General features: G+C 28.6%; 1 protein-coding gene across 10 annotated transcripts in view; it reads right to left on the reverse strand.

The window, feature by feature from the left end:
- The window catches only part of LOC145296848 (dystrobrevin beta-like), a 541,375-nt gene that overhangs the window by 244,537 nt on the left and 273,822 nt on the right, over positions 1 to 23,016 (reverse strand). For 7 of the 10 annotated variants that reach the window (XR_013870040.1, XR_013870041.1, XR_013870039.1 and 4 more), the window contains one exon: positions 54 to 165. Coding sequence is in view for 7 of the 10 variants with exons in the window: in XM_080142974.1 (XP_079999100.1) it covers positions 54 to 165 (112 nt within the window). In the remaining 3 variants the exon portion in view is untranslated. The remainder of the gene's footprint in view (positions 1 to 53; positions 166 to 23,016) is intronic. The other 3 variants (XM_080142975.1, XM_080142973.1, XM_080142978.1) reach the window with 1 other exon arrangement.

Consider the following 23,016-nt stretch of genomic DNA (forward strand, 5'->3'; position numbering starts at 1 on the left):
CATAAGAGAATTGATGGAAATACTTGATTGGCATGAAGTGATAATTTACTTACCAGTTTCAGCTTGGCTCATCCGGTGTAAGATTGGCAACCACATAAGGCATTGGGGCCCTGGGTCAGACATCAACACATTGAGGAAATCATTGACGTTCACTCTCCCTTTCTGCTGATGATGGACAGGAGGAAGGAAGAAGAAAAAAAAGAGAAAAGACGAATAAGGAAATGAAAATAGACTATAGAAATATGGATGAATGGGGACATTTAGTATTAGCTAGAAAGGGACCCCACTGGGTAGGATATGACTCGTCCATACTGAAATAAACTTGCACACACACACACACACACACACACACACACACACACACACACACACACACACACACACACACACACACACACATAATTATTATTACTGTTCTATTTTAATAAATATCAAGTTCTATGCTTTCCCTGCAAGAAAAAGAGAAAAACAGTTTATCCAACGTTTAATGTATGCATATATATGAGTGTGTGTGTGTGTGTGTACATATATAAACGCACACATATATGCATGTATTATATAAACATATATGCTGCACACAATGCTTCAAGCAAACTGCATCAGTATTTCAAAATTGTGTTGTGACTTCTAAATATGCAAATGCACAATTAAAATAAGATTAATTATATTTACAATACACACACGCACATACGTATGTATATAAACATACATATACACACACACACACACACATATATATATATATATATATACATATATATATACATATATATATATATATATATATATATATATGCTAAACACAATGCTTCAAGCAAACTGCATCAGCATATATATATATTTATATGTAATATACTGAGTTTGTGTAATTCAGTAAATTTTCATAAACCAATAGGTTTTAAGCCAAAATGGTTGACTTAAGGAGTAAGCTACAAAATTATAACATTTCATAACTGAGCATTAATATACTGTGTATGCAAAACCAAGACTTCAAAACAAGGTGTTGATGGCAACAAAAAGTGTATTTCATTTTATGTTACAATTGTTTCAATATCCAGTTCGACAATTTCAAGCATTATATCGTTTCAAAATTTTCAAAAACCAGCATTTCTTCAGACTTTATGAATAAATACACTTTTGGCAATGTAGCATTTTTTGAATAGAAAGAAAAAAAGGGTGAAAATTCCTAACGGGAAAAGCATGCGAGAAACATTTACCTTGGCTGAAGTTACGGAAAAGCCCATTTAAATATTAATATATCGCCTAATTTTCGTATCCTTATTTAAGAACATGGTCATGGGAAGTTTCTACAGAGAACCCTAAGCCATTTAAAAAATTTTTTTTATATCCCATTTGTTGGGTTCCTAAATTAGATCCTGCTATTCCTTTATTTCCCAATAATTGATTTTTTATAAAAAGAATTTAAAAAAATTTTGTTTCTATATTTATATTATGGCCGTAACAACCTTGCAAAAACGTTACGGTTGGTTTTAGTTTCGTATTGTGTGTAGTGTGTGTATATATATATATATATATATATATATATACACACGCTAAACACAATGCTTCAGGCAACCTGCATCAACATTTTAAATTTGTGTTGTGACTTCTTCACGCAATAAAAATTAGATTAATTATATTTACATACGAACATCAAAGTTTGTAGATAAATATGAGCAAATTTTTTGTGGAATTTAATTTGATTAATAATTTACATTTTTGGATAAGGAAAATCTTTCTGATCAAATTGTCTACGAAAGATAAAAAATCGATTTTTACTTTTTCTCCTTTTTACGATTTTCATACGTCAATCTTATTACCTCAATCAAAGAGAATATGTTTTCAGTTAAGTTTATTCATTGATTTGTCAATATGCTTGTTTGTTTGTGTATAATCTAACAATAACATCCCTTGACTAAACGTCACCAAACTTGGTCAAAATAGCGGTCATGGTCTAACTTAGAACTGATTTAATTTTGGGATATATAGGTCAGAGATCAAATTCAACTTCACAGAAAGATAAATCACACATTGGGAAATAACTTTGATTCTCCATATCATAGAGACTCACTACTTGGTCAATATTATAACCAATGAAGCATCACATCTTATCTGACCTTGCTTTGACATTTGACCAAAATTCTGAAAAGTTTGGTAAAGATCAGTTTTAACAGAATTTAATTTTCCGATTTTTCCAAATTTGATGCAATGTTTCGATGCTCTTTGATAACAGTAACCATCATGTAAAATTTGATAACAGTAATCATCATATAAAATTTGATAACAGTAACCATCATGTAAAATGTGATAACAGTAACCAGCATGTAAAATTTGATAACAGTAACCATCATGTAAAATTTGATAACAGTAACCATCATGTAAAATTTGATAACAGTAACCATCATGTAAAATTTGATAACAGTAATCATCATATAAAATTTGATAACAGTAACCATCATGTAAAATTTGATAACAGTAACCAGCATGTAAAATTTGATAACAGTAACCATCATGTAAAATTTGATAACAGTAACCATCATGTAAAATTTGATAACAGTAATCATCATATAAAATTTGATAACAGTAACCAGCATGTAAAATTGTATAACAGTAACCATCATTGAAAATTTGATAACAGTAACCATCATGTAAAATTTGATAACAGTAACCATCATGTAAAATTTGATAACAGTAATCATCATGCAAAATTTGATAACAGTAACCATCATGTAAAATTTGATAATAGTAATCATCATGGTAAATTTGATAACAGTAACCATCATGTAAAATTTGATAACAGTAACCATCATGTAAAATTTGATTACAGTAATCATCATGTAAAATTTGATAACAGTAACCATCATGTAAAATTTGATAACAGTAACCATCATGTAAAATTTGATTACAGTAATCATCATGTAAAATTTGATAACAGTAACCATCATGTAAAATTTGATTACAGTAATCATCATGTAAAATTTGATTACAGTAATCATCATGTAAAATTTGATTACAGTAACCATCATGTAAAATTTGATAACAGTAACCATCATGTAAAATTTGATTACAGTAACCATCATGTAAAATTTGATAACAGTAACGATCATGTAAAATTTGATAACAGTAGCCATCATGTAAAATTTGATAACAGTAACCATCATGTAAAATTTGATTACAGTAGCCATCATGTAAAATTTGATTACAGTAATCATCATGTAAAATTTGATAACAGTAATCATCATGTAAAATTTGATAACAGTAATCATCATGTAAAATTTGATAACAGTAACCATCATGTAAAATTTGATTACAGTAATCATCATGTAAAATTTGATAACAGTAACCATCATGTAAAATTTGATAACAGTAATCATCATGTAAAATTTGATTACAGTAATCATCATGTAAAATTTGATAACAGTAACCATCATGTAAAATTTGATTACAGTAATCATCATGTAAAATTTGATTACAGTAATCATCATGTAAAATTTGATAACAGTAACCATCATGTAAAATTTGATAACAGTAATCATCATGCAAAATTTGATAACAGTAACCATCATGTAAAATTTGATAACAGTAACCATCATGTAAAATTTGATTACAGTAATCATCATGTAAAATTTGATTACAGTAATCATCATGTAAAATTTGATAACAGTAACCATCATGTAAAATTTGATAACAGTAACCATCATGTAAAATTTGATAACAGTAATCATCATGTAAAATTTGATTACAGTAATCATCATGTAAAATTTGATTACAGTAATCATCATGTAAAATTTGATTACAGTAATCATCATGTAAAATTTGATTACAGTAATCATCATGTAAAATTTGATAACAGTAACCATCATGTAAAATTTGATAGCAGTAACCATCATGTAAAATTTGATAACAGTAATCATCATGTAAAATTTGATTACAGTAATCATCATGTAAAATTTGATAACAGTAACCATCATGTAAAATTTGATTACAGTAATCATCATGTAAAATTTGATAACAGTAATCATCATGTAAAATTTGATTACAGTAACCATCATGTAAAATTTGATAACATTAACCATCATGTAAAATTTGATAACAGTAATCATCATGTAAAATTTGATTACAGTAACCATCATGTAAAATTTGATAACAGTAACCATCATGTAAGATTTGATAACAGTAATCATCATGTAAAATTTGATAACAGTAATCATCATGTAAAATTTGATAACAGTAATCATCATGTAAAATTTGATAACAGTAATCATCATGTAAAATTTGATTACAGTAACCATCATGTAAAATTTGATAACATTAACCATCATGTAAAATTTGATAACAGTAACCATCATGTAAAATTTGATTACAGTAATCATCATGTAAAATTTGATTACAGTAATCATCATGTAAAATTTGATTACAGTAATCATCATGTAAAATTTGATTACAGTAACCATCATGTAAAATTTGATAACAGTAACGATCATGTAAAATTTGATAACAGTAGCCATCATTTAAAATTTTATAACAGTAACCATCATGTAAAATTTGATTACAGTAATCATCATGTAAAATTTGATTACAGTAATCATCATGTAAAATTTGATAACAGTAATCATCATGTAAAATTTGATAACAGTAACGATCATGTAAAATTTGATAACAGTAACCATCATGTAAGATTTGATAACAGTAATCATCATGTAAAATTTGATAACAGTAATCATCATGTAAAATTTGATAACAGTAATCATCATGTAAAATTTGATAACAGTAATCATCATGTAAAATTTGATTACAGTAACCATCATGTAAAATTTGATAACATTAACCATCATGTAAAATTTGATAACAGTAACCATCATGTAAAATTTGATTACAGTAATCATCATGTAAAATTTGATTACAGTAATCATCATGTAAAATTTGATAACAGTAACCATCATGTAAAATTTGATAACAGTAATCATCATGTAAAATTTGATAACAGTAATCATCATGCAAAATTTGATAACAGTAATCATCATGTAAAATTTGATTACAGTAACCATCATGTAAAATTTGATAACATTAACCATCATGTAAAATTTGATAACAGTAACCATCATGTAAAATTTGATTACAGTAATCATCATGTAAAATTTGATTACAGTAATCATCATGTAAAATTTGATAACAGTAACCATCATGTAAAATTTGATTACAGTAATCATCATGTAAAATTTGATTACAGTAATCATCATGTAAAATTTGATAACAGTAACCATCATGTAAAATTTGATTACAGTAACCATCATGTAAAATTTGATAAAAGTAACCATCATGTAAAATTTGATAACAGTAACCATCATGTAAAATTTGATAACAGTAATCATCATGTAAAATTTGATAACAGTAATCATCATGTAAAATTTGATAACAGTAATCATCATGTAAAATTTGATAACAGTAATCATCATGTAAAATTTGATAACAGTAATCATCATGTAAAATTTGATAACAGTAATCATCATGTAAAATTTGATAACAGTAATCATCATGTAAAATTTGATAACAGTAACCATCATGTAAAATTTGATTACAGTAACCATCATGTAAAATTTGATAACAGTAATCATCATGTAAAATTTGATAAAAGTAATCATCATGTAAAATTTGATAACAGTAATCATCATGTAAAATTTGATAACAGTAACCATCATGTAAAATTTGATTACAGTAACCATCATGTAAAATTTGATAACAGTAACCATCATGTAAAATTTGATAACAGTAATCATCATGTAAAATTTGATAACAGTAACCATCATGTAAAATTTGATAACAGTAACCATCATGTAAAATTTGATTACAGTAATCATCATGTAAAATTTGATAACAGTAATCATCATGTAAAATTTGATAACAGTAACCATCATGTAAAATTTGATTACAGTAATCATCATGTAAAATTTGATAACAGTAATCATCATGTAAAATTTGATAACAGTAATCATCATGTAAAATTTGATAACAGTAACCATCATGTAAAATTTGATAACAGTAATCATCATGTAAAATTTGATAACAGTAATCATCATGTAAAATTTGCTAACAGTAACCATCATGTAAAATTTGATAACAGTAATCATCATGTAAAATTTGATAACAGTAACCATCATGTAAAATTTGATAACAGTAATCATCATGTAAAATTTGATAACAGTAATCATCATGTAAAATTTGATAACAGTAATCATCATGTAAAATTTGATAACAGTAATCATCATGTAAAATTTGATAACAGTAATCATCATGTAAAATTTGATAACAGTAATCATCATGTAAAATTTGATAACAGTAATCATCATGTAAAATTTGATAACAGTAATCATCATGTAAAATTTGATAACAGTAACCATCATGTAAAATTTGATAACAGTAACCATCATGTAAAATTTGATAACAGTAATCATCATGTAAAATTTGATAACAGTAATCATCATGTAAAATTTGATAACAGTAACCATCATGTAAAATTTGATTACAGTAATCATCATGTAAAATTTGATTACAGTAATCATCATGTAAAATTTGATTACAGTAATCATCATGTAAAATTTGATAACAGTAACCATCATGTAAAATTTGATAACAGTAATCATCATGTAAAATTTGATAACAGTAACCATCATGTAAAATTTGATTACAGTAATCATCATGTAAAATTTGATAACAGTAATCATCATGTAAAATTTGATAACAGTAACCATCATGTAAAATTTGATAACAGTAACCATCATGTAAAATTTGATAACAGTAATCATCATGTAAAATTTGATAACAGTAATCATCATGTAAAATTTGATAACAGTAATCATCATGTAAAATTTGATAACAGTAATCATCATGTAAAATTTGATAACAGTAATCATCATGTAAAATTTGATAACAGTAACCATCATGTAAAATTTGATTACAGTAACCATCATGTAAAATTTGATAACAGTAATCATCATGTAAAATTTGATAAAAGTAATCATCATGTAAAATTTGATTACAGTAACCATCATGTAAAATTTGATAACAGTAACCATCATGTAAAATTTGATTACAGTAATCATCATGTAAAATTTGATAACAGTAACCATCATGTAAAATTTGATAAAAGTAACCATCATGTAAAATTTGATAACAGTAACCATCATGTAAATTTTGATAACAGTAATCATCATGTAAAATTTGATAACAGTAACCATCATGTAAAATTTGATAACAGTAACCATCATGTAAAATTTGATAACAGTAACCATCATGTAAAATTTGATTACAGTAATCATCATGTAAAATTTGATAACAGTAATCATCATGTAAAATTTGATAACAGTAACCATCATGTAACATTTGATAACAGTAACCATCATGTAAAATTTGATTACAGTAACCATCATGTAAAATTTGATAACAGTAACCATCATGTAAAATTTGATAACAGTAATCATCATGTAAAATTTGATAACAGTAACCATCATGTAAAATTTGATAACAGTAACCATCATGTAAAATTTGATTACAGTAATCATCATGTAAAATTTGATAACAGTAATCATCATGTAAAATTTGATAACAGTAACCATCATGTAAAATTTGATTACAGTAATCATCATGTAAAATTTGATAACAGTAATCATCATGTAAAATTTGATAACAGTAATCATCATGTAAAATTTGATAACAGTAACCATCATGTAAAATTTGATAACAGTAATCATCATGTAAAATTTGATAAAAGTAACCATCATGTAAAATTTGATTACAGTAACCATCATGTAAAATTTGATTACAGTAATCATCATGTAAAATTTGATAACAGTAATCATCATGTAAAATTTGATAACAGTAACCATCATGTAAAATTTGATAACAGTAACCATCATGTAAAATTTGATAACAGTAATCATCATGTAAAATTTGATAACAGTAATCATCATGTAAAATTTGATAACAGTAATCATCATGTAAAATTTGATAACAGTAATCATCATGTAAAATTTGATAACAGTAATCATCATGTAAAATTTGATAACAGTAATCATCATGTAAAATTTGATAACAGTAACCATCATGTAAAATTTGATTACAGTAACCATCATGTAAAATTTGATAACAGTAATCATCATGTAAAATTTGATAAAAGTAATCATCATGTAAAATTTGATTACAGTAACCATCATGTAAAATTTGATAACAGTAACCATCATGTAAAATTTGATTACAGTAATCATCATGTAAAATTTGATAACAGTAACCATCATGTAAAATTTGATAAAAGTAACCATCATGTAAAATTTGATAACAGTAACCATCATGTAAAATTTGATAACAGTAATCATCATGTAAAATTTGATAACAGTAACCATCATGTAAAATTTGATAACAGTAACCATCATGTAAAATTTGATAACAGTAACCATCATGTAAAATTTGATTACAGTAATCATCATGTAAAATTTGATAACAGTAATCATCATGTAAAATTTGATAACAGTAACCATCATGTAAAATTTGATTACAGTAATCATCATGTAAAATTTTATTACAGTAATCATCATGTAAAATTTGATAACAGTAACCATCATGTAAAATTTGATAACAGTAACCATCATGTAAAATTTGATAACAGTAATCATCATGTAAAATTTGATTACAGTAATCATCATGTAAAATTTGATAACAGTAACCATCATGTAAAATTTGATAACAGTAATCATCATGTAAAATTTGATAATAGTAACCATCATGTAAAATTTGATAACAGTAACGATCATGTAAAATTTGATAACAGTAACCATCATGTAAAATTTGATAACAGTAACCATCATGTAAAATTTGATTACAGTAATCATCATGTAAAATTTGATTACAGTAATCATCATGTAAAATTTGATAACAGTAATCATCATGTAAAATTTGATAACAGTAACCATCATGTAAAATTTGATAACAGTAACCATCATGTAAAATTTGATTACAGTAATCATCATGTAAAATTTGATAACAGTAATCATCATGTAAAATTTGATAACAGTAATCATCATGTAAAATTTGATAACAGTAATCATCATGTAAAATTTGATTACAGTAATCATCATGTAAAATTTGATAACAGTAATCATCATGTAAAATTTGATAACAGTAACCATCATGTAAAATTTGATAACAGTAACCATCATGTAAAATTTGATTACAGTAATCATCATGTAAAATTTGATTACAGTAATCATCATGTAAAATTTGATAACAGTAACCATCATGTAAAATTTGATTACAGTAATCATCATGTAAAATTTGATTACAGTAATCATCATGTAAAATTTGATAACAGTAACCATCATGTAAAATTTGATTACAGTAATCATCATGTAAAATTTGATAACAGTAACCATCATGTAAAATTTGATAACAGTAACCATCATGTAAAATTTGATTACAGTAATCATCATGTAAAATTTGATAACAGTAACCATCATGTAAAATTTGATAACAGTAACCATCATGTAAAATTTGATTACAGTAATCATCATGTAAAATTTGATAACAGTAACCATCATGTAAAATTTGATAACAGTAACCATCATGTAAAATTTGATAACAGTAACCATCATGTAAAATTTGATAACAGTAACGATCATGTAAAATTTGATAACAGTAACCATCATGTAAAATTTGATAACAGTAACCATCATGTAAAATTTGATTACAGTAATCATCATGTAAAATTTGATAACAGTAACCATCATGTAAAATTTGATAACAGTAACCATCATGTAAAATTTGATAACAGTAACCATCATGTAAAATTTGATAACAGTAACCATCATGTAAAATTTGATAACAGTAATCATCATGTAAAATTTGATAATAGTAACCATCATGTAAAATTTGATAACAGTAAACATCATGTAAAATTTGATAAGAGTAACCATCATGTAAAATTTGATAACAGTAACGATCATGTAAAATTTGATAACAGTAACCATCATGTAAAATTTGATAACAGTAACCATCATGTTAAATTTGATAACAGTAACCATCATGTTAAATTTGATAATAGTAACCATCATGTAAAATTTGATTACAGTAATCATCATGTAAAATTTGATTACAGTAATCATCATGTAAAATTTGATAACAGTAACCATCATGTAAAATTTGATTACAGTAATCATCATGTAAAATTTGATAACAGTAATCATCATGTAAAATTTGATAACAGTAACCATCATGTAAAATTTGATTACAGTAATCATCATGTAAAATTTGATAACAGTAACCATCATGAAAAATTTGATTACAGTAATCATCATGTAAAATTTGATTACAGTAACCATCATGTAAAATTTGATTACAGTAATCATCATGTAAAATTAGATTACAGTAATCATCATGTAAAATTTGATAACAGTAACCATCATGTAAAATTTGATTACAGTAATCATCATGTAAAATTTGATAACAGTAACCATCATGAAAAATTTGATTACAGTAATCATCATGTAAAATTTTATTACAGTAATCATCATGTAAAATTTGATTACAGTAATCATCATGTAAAATTTGATAACAGTAACCATCATGTAAAATTTGATAACAGTAACCATCATGTAAAATTTGATTACAGTAATCATCATGTAAAATTTGATAACAGTAACCATCATGTAAAATTTGATTACAGTAATCATCATGTAAAATTTGATAACAGTAACCATCATGTACAATTTGATAACAGTAACCATCATGTAAAATTTGATAACAGTAACCACCATGAAAAATTTGATAACAGTAACCATCATGTAAAATTTGATAATAGTAACCATCATGGTAAATTTGATAACAGTAACCATCATGTAAAATTTGATAACAGTAACCATCATGTAAAATTTGATAACAGTAACCATCATGTAAAATTTGATAATAGTAACCATCATGGTAAATTTGATAACAGTAACCATCATGTTAAATTTGATAACAGTAATCATCATGTAAAATTTGATAACAGTAACCATCATGTTAAATTTGATAATAGTAACCATCATGTAAAATTTGATAATAGTAACCATCATGTAAAATTTGATAACAGTAACCATCATGTAAAATTTGATAATAGTAACCATCATGTAAAATTTGATAACAGTAAACATCATGTAAAATTGTATAACAGTAACCATCATGTAAAATTTGATAACAGTAATCATCATGTAAAATTTGATAACAGTAATCATCATGTAAAATTTGATAACAGTAACGATCATGTAAAATTTAATAACAGTAACCATCATGTAAAATTTGATAATAGTAACCATCATGTAAAATTTGATAATAGTAACCATCATGTAAAATTTGATAACAGTAACCATCATGTAAAATTTTATAATAGTAACCATCATGTAAAATTTGATAAAAGTAACCATCATGTAAAATTTGATAACAGTAACCATCATGTAAAATTTGATAATAGTAACCATCATGTAAAATTTGATAACAGTAACCTTCATGTAAAATTTAATAACAGTAACCATCATGTAAAATTTAATAACAGTAACCATCATGGTAAATTTGATAACAATAACCATCGTGGTAAATTTGATAACAGTAACCATCGTGGTAAATTTGATAACAGTAATCATCATGTAAAGTTTGATAAAAGTAACCGTCATGTAAAATTTGATAACAGTAACCATCATGTAAAATTTGATAACAGTAACCCTCATGTAACATTTGATAACAGTAACGATCATGTAAAATTTGATAACAGTAATCATCATGTAAAATTTGATAACAGTAACCATCATGTTAAATTTGATAACAGTAACCATCATGTAAAATTTGATAACAGTAACCATCATGTAAAATTTGATTACAGTAACCATCATGTAAAATTTGATAACAGTAACGATCATGTAAAATTTGATAACAGTAATCATCATGTAAAATTTGATAACAGTAAACATCATGTAAAATTTGATAACAGTAACCATCATGTAAAATTTGGTAACAGTAACCATCATGTAAAATTTGATAACAGTAACCATCATGTAAAATTTGATAACAGTAATCATCATGTAAAATTTGATAACAGTAACCATCATGTAAAATTTGATAACAGTAACCATCATGTAAAATTTGATAACAGTAACGATCATGTAAAATTTGGTAACAGTAACCATCATGTAAAATTTGGTAACAGTAACCATCATGTAAAATTTGGTAACAGTAACCATCATGTAAAATTTGATAACAGTAATCATCATGTAAAATTTGATAACAGTAACCATCATGTAAAATTTGATAACAGTAACCATCATGTAAAATTTGATAACAGTAACCATCATGTAAAATTTGATAACAGTAATCATCATGTAAAATTTGGTAACAGTAACCATCATGTAAAATTTGATAACAGTAACCATCATGTAAAATTTGATAACAGTAACCATCATGTAAAATTTGATAACAGTAACCATCATGTTAAATTTGATAACAGTAACCATCATGTAAAATTTGATAACAGTAATCATCATGTAAAATTTGATAACAGTAACCATCATGTAAAATTTGGTAACAGTAACCATCATGTAAAATTTGATAACAGTAACCATCATGTAAAATTTTATAACAGTAACCATCATGTAAAATTTGGTAACAGTAACCATCATGTAAAATTTGATAACAGTAAACATCATGTAAAATTTGATAACAGTAACCATCATGTAAAATTTGATAACAGTAACCATCATGTAAAATTTGGTAACAGTAACCATCATGTAAAATTTGGTAACAGTAACCATCATGTAAAATTTGATAACAGTAAACATCATGTAAAATTTGATAACAGTAACGATCATGTAAAATTTGGTAACAGTAACCATCATGTAAAATTTGATAACAGTAACCATCATGTAAAATTTGATAACAGTAATCATCATGTAAAATTTGATAACAGTAACCATCCTTTAAAATTTGATAACAGTAACCATCATGTAAAATTTGATAACAGTAACCATCATGTTAAATTTGATAACAGTAACCATCATGTAAAATTTGATAACAGTAATCATCATGTAAAATTTGATAACAGTAACCATCATGTAAAATTTGGTAACAGTAACCATCATGTAAAATTTGATAACAGTAACCATCATGTAAAATTTGATAACAGTAACCATCATGTAAAATTTGGTAACAGTAACCATCATGTAAAATTTGATAACAGTAAACATCATGTAAAATTTGATAACAGTAACCATCATGTAAAATTTGATAACAGTAACCATCATGTAAAATTTGGTAACAGTAACCATCATGTAAAATTTGGTAACAGTAACCATCATGTAAAATTTGATAACAGTAAACATCATGTAAAATTTGATAACAGTAACCATCATGTAAAATTTGATAACAGTAACCATCATGTAAAATTTGATAACAGTAACCATCATGTAAAATTTGGTAACAATGAAACTACGTGAGGAAATGATAAGGATGAATTCAAGAATAAAAGAAATCAAGACTCTTCTGAAACACGTGACGTCATCGCAACATGAGAATGTTTGGATGCAAACAATCAAGGTACTTAATTTATGTTACTTTATTGTTAATCGATCAAATTAAATATATTAACAAAAAATAGTAAAGTCCAACAAGTCATGTAGACAGAAGATGTATGCAGGTATATACATGAATATTATGAAATACACCTTTTTATCCTTTTCAGGGGCCACATTCTATTACACCTGTTGAGAATTTTTGATGGTTGACAAAATACAATGAAAAGCTAAAAATGCGTTCATTCTATCGGCAAGGTTTATAATGTAAACCAACAAACCGTCTGATGAACAAACATATCGTGTGTTATTTGAACTTCTGTTTTCATCTTTTTTCACAACAGCTGATGCAAACTTCTTCATGTGTCTTAGCAAACTCAAGAATCGATATGTTAGTTACATTTGATTAACACTTAGCACTTTTATCCATTGTGCTATAGAAGTTACATTAGCCGAAATATTCTGAGAATAACATCAAAGATGAGAACAGTGGTCTGAATAATCCAAATTATCAAAACTCATCTAAAAGATTGCAAATACTGCATGAAATTTGTGAGGGAACTGTTGGGGATATGGAACACAAAGAAAAAAAAGTTTTATTTTATGATATGTTTTTAATTAAATTGTAAGATTAAAGTATAGAATAGGTAAAAAACACCCTCCCTCCCAATGTTAAGAATGGCTTTCTAAATAATAACGTTTTTATTTCAGTATGGATCAATAAGTGCACTAGTACCAAACTCTATGGAGGTATCTAAAAATAAAATGTGTTAACTAATAAAAATTCTATTTCAAATGTGGATACTTATGCAGAATAAGAACCGTGCTATCATTGAAATTTTCCAGATAGATTACATAAAGCACCAAAAGTTGCTGAAACTATAAGTAAAAAAAAATCGTAGCAACGAATGTCATTTAAGAAAACATTTATTTGCCATCATTGGTTTATCATTAAAAAAAATAAATATTTATCTTGATTTGAACAAAAATCATAAAAAGAAAAAAAAAATCATATAACAAAAAGATTTTTTTAATTGCTATCAGTTGTTTGTTATACAAAAAATAAATATTTATTTATGAAACTTACCTTACAATGAGTGTTTTTTTTTTTCTTGATTTTAATTTTAATTTTCTAAAAGTTTTATAAAAATTATTCAGTAATTATTCATTGTATTTTCGTCATAACAACAAATGAATATTGTTTCTGGTTTTTAATTTATTTTCCATTGAATTATCTTTGTAATGATATAAATAATATATTTTTAATTGAAAATATGACCAGCATTTGCACATACACAAAACATCATAAAACTTTTGTTCAACACCTTCTAGTGGTTTATATAAACTGGCTAGAAAATTTTGATGACATGGTTCTTATTCTGCATAAGTACCCAAATGTGTTGTGTCCAACACATACCAATTTGTTAAATAGACATTAAAACGAAGATGACGATGTGCCGGATCTGATGGACCTGAATCCACATAGAGCAGTGGAAGTGTCTTATCTTTGCTTGGTGTTTAGTTTGAAAATTAAGGAAATGTGTAAATCATAGGTTACTAGTGAGGATCAAACTCATAATCTAGGAGAAACAGAATGATGTAAATCTGCCTAAATAGGAAAAACATGAAACCACGAATTATCTGTATTCTCATTGGTTAAAAATCATTAAATAAGATTATTTAATATCAGAAATCAGATGTCTTGAAGAAGTCAAGGAAAATGTTCAGTGATCCTGAGCCTCATTATTTTTTAAACATAGCAAAGATCCATTATTATTTTCATATTAATCCGGTGAAATTAAGTTTTAAAGATCCTGTTGAAGTAAACGGTGGATGCCCTAATCAAGTTTCAACTGTTCTTTTTTATTTAAAGATCTATACAAATCTAGTCGATTCCTTTTAGGTAAAAAGAGAGCACAAGCTTATTTCACTAGATTATGGATATGGTGTTTGCCCGTTTGGATTGTTTATGCGTATATCTGAATCATCTATATGTTAATACCGTATTACCTTTAATGTATGTACATGCGTATGTGTCACGGTTTCCAGATTATATATTATTCGATTGAGAGATCCTATTTAATAAATAGGATAATAGAAGGTGATAACATGCTATGAACATTAAATTAGTACATAGAAACACTAATTTAATGTTCGTAGTATGTTTTCACCTTCTATCCTCCATTTTAATAAATAAAATCTTCCGATCACCGAAGAAACAATGTAAAAAATAAATAAATAAATAAAAAATCATGTCGCTTTTGGCCATACCTGAAACTAAAATATACCTTCTTGGTCTCCTGGCTAGGATTCAAGGGTATTATCTGTCTGGCTAATAATGATATCGTGGGGTTTCCATTCGTGTCGGGCGTCCATACAATAAAAATATGTCACAGACTCCCATAAGAATATTGGAGATAAATTGTAATGACCAGATATATTCTGACATGACATTAACCAGATTACTTAGATAAATACTTTTACAGTTTTAACAAAAGCGTTACAATAATATCACGGGGTCACCATTTATGCTGAACATCCACAGAATGTCCAGCAGCAGTATGAAAGCTGCCACTGTGGAATTTCCACAGGTCCTGCTAATATACTTATAAAGAATCAATATTAACTGAGATTATTTAATATCTCAAATCTGTTGATGTGGGATAAAAGGCGATAAAAAATCAAGGAAAATTTTGAGCTGCATTTTTTTATTGACTGTTGCAACAAGTCCATTTTATATTTATTGAGTGAAATTGAATGTTAAGGTCCTGTTGAAATCATACAAGGGCCGTGTCACCCAACAGGTGCATCACTATGAAGACCTACTAACCATGGTGTAAAAGAGGAACTCAGATGATATGAGCATGTGACATGCTCAGAAGGACTTGCAAAAACCATTCTGCAAGTAACAGTCAAAGGGAAAAGAAGACATTCGACAACATTGTTGATTACACAGGGAGAAGCTTCGATGTTACTCAGGCTCTTACCCACAATGGACTAAGTGGAGCCAGCTGGTCCACCGTTCATCCATCATGCAACTCCTCCGACCATGGCAGGTTAGGGGCACAGTAATATTGAAGTCAGAATGTAAGTGGTGCCCTGATCGAGTTTCAGCACGTTTTCAGAATGATGATGATGATGATAATGATGACCATCAATGAAACAGATTAAGCCTTTTACAAAAATATGAATTTAAGCATTCGTTTTTAATGCATAAACAGTAGAAATTTGAACACTGAGTAACGCCCACATAAAAAATATTTGTTTTCCCCAGAGGGTATTTAGAATAAAAGTGAATGATTTATATAGACTTCAACAGCAACCTCCCCTCCACGAACAGACATTGTAAACAAGATTATCCGGCCATTCTCAAATGGAAAAGTGGTCAAATGTGAAGCAAAACATAAATAGCACTCGTCCATTGTTGGACACAATCGTATTGACATTTACAACACAGAAATATAACCTTTCATACGTTAAACAATTGCAAACATTAGGCAGAGAGCAAAGTTCAGTGACTTCTCAATTGTTTGGCCTTTTATTATTTAACTTATATTATACAACTAGATGTATTCCCTGATTGTTGCATTTATTTTACTTTCTGATCTGACTGAAATTTTATATGGATCTTTGCTATGATAAGGTGCTGTGAACTAAGTATTATGGCATCTGTTTGATGCACAGTTAGGGATTAATAAGGATTAATAGGGATTAATTACCACAATATTACATTTATTCTAGAAGTTTTCTTGGAAACTACTGGTCAAATCTGGCTGAAATTTTGTATGGATCTTTGTGCAGCGAACTAAGTATTATGGTATGCATTTGATGCACGATTAGAAATTAATAGGGCATAGTATTTATTGTTAAAGGATGAGCATAAATTTAATATTTAATCATCAATTTTGTATAAAGCACTCATTCTAGGTCAACGTGTAACAGAACGCAGACACTGCATCAGCAGCAGCAATAGTCAACGTATGCAAATAATGAGCTGTGTACGAGGTGACGTCACAGTGAGAAAGTGATGTAATGGAATAACCTAACATCCCTGCATAGATGTAATGAACTATAAATATATTGACCCTCTCACGTGACTAGGAGAGAAGAAAAAAAGACAGGAAGAGAATAAGAAAAGAGGTCGAGTAACTCTTATTTCACATGTATTCCCTTTTAAATAAACCCCTTTGTCTTTCACCCATAATCCAGTGTTTCTTGCTGTATTCTTATTTAAAGTAAGGATATAACAAATGGCGAGAGGATTCAAATTCACAAAAAGGAAACTTTAAGCCTAAAACATATTGGAAAACGAAGAGAAAAAATACTGTACGGAAAAATTCAACTACTGAAAAAAAAAAAGCTAAGGCACACACAAAAAGTAAGTTATATTTTTTTAATTCAGTCTGTTACATTTTACGAAGCATTGAACAGAACAATTTTTGAGAGTTGTCCATTTCAAATTTCTTTTGTTTCATAAGAAGAAAAAAAATACGGCGGAAAAGAACGCTGGCATGCTGTTGGTTCAGTGTCAATTTCGTGTGTGTTGCAAAAACCTTGTCTACAAAAGAATGTTTTTTTTGTGGTTAAAAAAAACAAACTATTCAGTGAATTTATTTAATGCTTTGTGCAGGTACTGTTAACCTTTTGTTTTATTACTGTGTTTAAAAATAAATTCTTTAACATGGAACAATTAGCCGAGTTTACAAAAACGATACAATTAGCACTGGCAGCTCAACAAAGCCAGATGGAATTTGTACAAAAAGAACGGTTAAAACAAAATGAAGTATTAAAAACAATATTAATGAAACAAGAAGAAAAAAGGATTGTCGGTTCACTCCAGAAGGAATTGCAAATTCGCTGACAGAATTTTTATATGAACCAACTAATGGCTTAACGTTTCCAGCATATTATCATCGATACGAAAATATTTTTTCCAAACAATGTCAGGCCTGGTCGGATGAAGAAAAAATTATTTTACTGTTGCAAAAACTGGGTTCCCATGGAAATACCAAGTATACAAATTTTATATTCCCAAGGAAACCCGAAGATATTTCTTTTAAAGAGACTATAGAGATTTTATGGAACATTTACGGGGAACGGAATAGCTTATTTTATACTCGTTATAGGTGTTTAAATATTTTGAAACAAGATGAAGACTTTATCACCTATGCTGGGAGAGTAAATGCCCAATGCGAGTTATTTAAGTTGAAAGACCTAAAAGAGAACATGTTTAAATGCTTGATATTTGTGCAAGGGTTAACATCTCGAAGGATAAAGAGATTCGTTCTAGGATATTATCCATTATGAACCAAGACATAGAAATAACCTTACAGAAAGTTACTGAGGAATGCCAGAAACTGTTAAATTTAAAACAAGATAATACTAGTATCGAAGAGAAAAATGTTGACAAAATACAAAGGGTAAAGCAAGGTGACCACTATGTAAAAAATATACTGTAAGATGTGTGGAGGAAAGAATCACTTCACAAAAAAGTGCTACTTCAAAAGCGGGCGTAAAGAACACAAGTCAACAGTATGCAAAAAGGAGAAATACTGTAAGCCTGAAATAAAGACCATTGATTCTAAAAAAGATTCCATGTATGGTAAAAAAAGGAAATATATCGAAGTTAGAATCAATGGCCGGAAAGTAAACTGTCTTTTGGATACTGGAAGTGACATATCCTTAATTGATAAACATGGAAGAAAATTGGTTCTCCAAAGCTGCAAAACACAACGAAAATTGCCAGAGGGATGTCTGGAAATAGATTAAAATTTAAAGGGGAATTTTATACTAATGTGACCCTGAATGAAAAGACATTAAAAACTAAAATGTTTGTGATACCTGGAAAAAATTCTAATCTATTCGGTATAGATTTGATGATACTTTTCAATTTATGGGAGAAACCAATAAACTCATTTTGCAAAAGAGTAAATGTGACAGGACCTGAAAGTCCTAAACTGTCATGAAAATTTGTTGGGGATTTGAAGAAGGATTTTAAAAATGTATTTTTTGAAGGTCTGGGTTGCTGCACTAAAACGGAAATGAAATTTAAACTGAAAGATGAAGCGACACAGTGTTTAAACCCAAAAGGAAGGTTCCGTATTCGGCATTAGAAACCATCGAGAAAGAATTAAATAGACTCAAAGAAATCGGAGTAATAAAAAAGGTGGACTACTCTGAATGGACATCACCTACAGTTTATGTGAAAAATAAAAATAAAAAATAATACCTGACAATGAATACTCATAAAGGATTATTTTCCCTAAAACAATTGCCATTTGGGCTGAAAGTAGCACCAAATTTATTCCAACAAATTATGGATGCCATGCTAGCAGGCTTGGATTTTACAATGGCTTATTTAGACGACATTTTGATAAGAAGCAAAAATGTTGAAGAACATAAAAGCCATATTCGGAAGGTATTCAAGAAAATAGAAGACTACGGATTTAAAGTGGCTCTGGAAAAATGTAATCTTGGTATGGACAAGATTGAATATTTGGGACAAATAATTGATTGGAAAGGTAGAAGACCTAACCCAAATAGGACAGAAGCAATTAGAGACATGCCTAGACAAGACAATGTAGTGAAGTAGCAGTCATTCTTGGGTCTAGAAAACTACTATAATTCTTATATCCCAAATATGCATGAACTAAGAGCACCATTAAATGAATTATTGAAGAAGAAGAAAAAAATGGCTCTGGTCAAAAGAATCTGAGGAAGCATTCCAAAAAATTAAAAGATGTTTGTTATCGGATCTATCGTTAGCACATTACGATCTGAAAAAGGATTTAATTGTAGCGGCAGATTGTGTATGCCGTGAGAAAGTTTCATAGATTCATTCATGGAAGATCTTTCGTCTTGGAAATGGACCATAAACCATTACTATCGATTTTTGGTTCGAAAAAAGGGATTCATACTCATACGGCAAATAGATTACAAAGATGGAGTATTATTTTGCTTAATTACGATTTTAAAATGAAACACTTAGCATCTAGTAAAATTGCACATGCTGAGATTGATCCCCAGTAAAACTGAATTTGAAGAAACTGTTATAGCAGCACTAAAAGAAGAAAATGAACTAACAGATATATTATAAATACTGTTAGAGAACTTCCTGTTACACTTGAGGAAATAAAGAAAGCAGTAAAAAAAGATAAATATATCAACAAGATAAAAAAAAAACAAGTGGGACAAGACGAAAAGAATAGAAAAGGATTAAAAGTGTTTCCATTTTCTATGTGTGATGAAACTCTGATGTACGCAGACAGAGTGGTAATACCGCAAGTATTACAAAATAAAATCCTAAAGGAATTCCACATGCGAAATCCTGAAATCTCCAGAATGAAGGCCCTAATGAAAGAATTCACATACTGGCCTGGAATGGATCAGGACATTGAGAAAATGGTGAAATTATGTAAAGGTTGCCAACTAGCCGCAAGATCTCCCCCCATACGGACACAACCTTGGCCTAAAACAGATGTACCCTGGACACGCATCCATATCGATTATGTAGGACCTCTGAAGGGATATTATTACCTAGTAATCGTAGATAGTATGTCAAAATGGCCAAACATTTTTAAATACAAACACCCTACAGTGGCAAACACAATAAAAGCACTGGATGAGGTATTTAATCGGTTTGGAATTCTGAAAGCAATTGTTAGTGATAATGGCACTATGTTCACAGGTCAAGAATTCAAGCACTACTGTGAGGCACTGGCCATTGAACACATTACAATACCAACTTTTAACCCTCGATCAAACGGACAAGCAGAAAGATTTGTCGATACTTTTAAACAATCTTTAAAAAAGAATAATAACATCGACACGGAAGAAAAAGGCATTAAAAAATTCTTAGCAATATATAGGATAACACCAAATACAAATCCAAATGCTAAATTATCCCCAGCTGAAATTATGTTTGCCAGGAGAATACGTTTGGTGTTCGACTGGTTAATCCCAAGAGCAAAAGTAAAAAAAAAGTATTGAGGGTCATGTAAGGTACAAGATTTACAATGACGGGGATAAAGTTTTCTTCAAAAATTATCGGGAAGGGAAGAGTTTTGGGGAAGAAGGCATAATCTCAAGAAGAATTGGGAGAATGGTTTACATTATAAAAGGGCAGATTTTTTTTCCACAAAAAACATATTAACCAACTGAGACCCCGACACATAGAAACAGTCAGAAACCAAGAGTTACCAATGGAAGTGCTATATGACACTTTCCATATACAACCTCCAAACAAGGAAGTACCAGTAACTTAGAAATCCAGTCACTCTCCAAAAGTAAAAAATCGACAAACACAAATGGTGAGGAGAAGTGAAAGGAAAAGGAAAAGGACCAAATTTTTTTAGACAAAGTTTAAAAAGGAAAAAATGGTAGAAGCAAAATTCTATGGAATCATTTAGCTTGGGAGGAAAGTGATGTAATGGAATAACCTAACATCCCTTCATAGATATATTGACCTTCTCACGTGACTGGGAGAGAAGGAAAAAAGACAGAAAGAGAATAAGAAAAGAGGTCAAGTAACTCTTATGTCACATGTATTCCCTTGGAAATAAACCCCTTTGTCTTTCACCCATAACCCCGTGTTTCTTGCTGTATTCTTATTTAAAGTAAGGATATAATAGAAAGAAAGAAAAATATTATAAAAAAAGAAAAACTTGATGTTAAAGACAGAATAGAGATAGATATGTTACACTGGAAAACAAATGTGTTAAATATGGCCAGACAGGAAGAGAGTACCACGTGTTTGACATGGCAGACTCTTGTTAAGTACATTGGAGTGTGAGCTTTTGAACAAGAGACAATGTGTTATTCTGAAAAGTACCTGTAAATAAGTGTCTCGTGTTTCAACAGGAAAAAAGAGTGAGTCGAATTCTTTCTGATAAAAAGACAGAATGTTATATAGCAGTGAATGCGAGGAATTCACTCAATTCTTCCTCGCTTGACTACAACGCAATGACAAATCTATAATTAGATGTATCTGCAATGTGAAATCTGTACAGACCCAACACCTTAGGTCAGAGAATTTGCTGAAAGCGATATATTTGTCCAACATATCAACTATCTTAAAGATGAATCAGTTATGCTGGTTTGCTCACCTGGAGTGTTCATTCTCCGGGATAAACTATTGCAGAAGCATTGATGTCTTCAGTCGCAAGAAGGTTGGCTGATCAAAGAAAACTTGAAAGCAAGTGATTAGACAAGACCGTGCAAAGTGGAACTCGAAGATAGTTGACCTACCAAACTGTGAGAACTGGAGAGTGAGCTTGTGAGATATCAGAAAACATTTAATCCTTGAACAAGGGAAACATGACGTTAAATGAATAGGAAAAAAAGAAGCCACGCCTTCAGATGCTTTGGATGAAGTACTTAAGCTCCTAAAATCAGCTAAATAACACCATAACTAAGCTGCACACCAGATATATGAGTC

The sequence above is a fragment of the Euprymna scolopes genome, chromosome 17 (genome assembly GCF_053919585.1).
Source record: "Euprymna scolopes isolate OS-2025 chromosome 17, ASM5391958v1, whole genome shotgun sequence".
In the NCBI taxonomy this organism is placed as follows: domain Eukaryota; kingdom Metazoa; phylum Mollusca; class Cephalopoda; order Sepiida; family Sepiolidae; genus Euprymna; species Euprymna scolopes.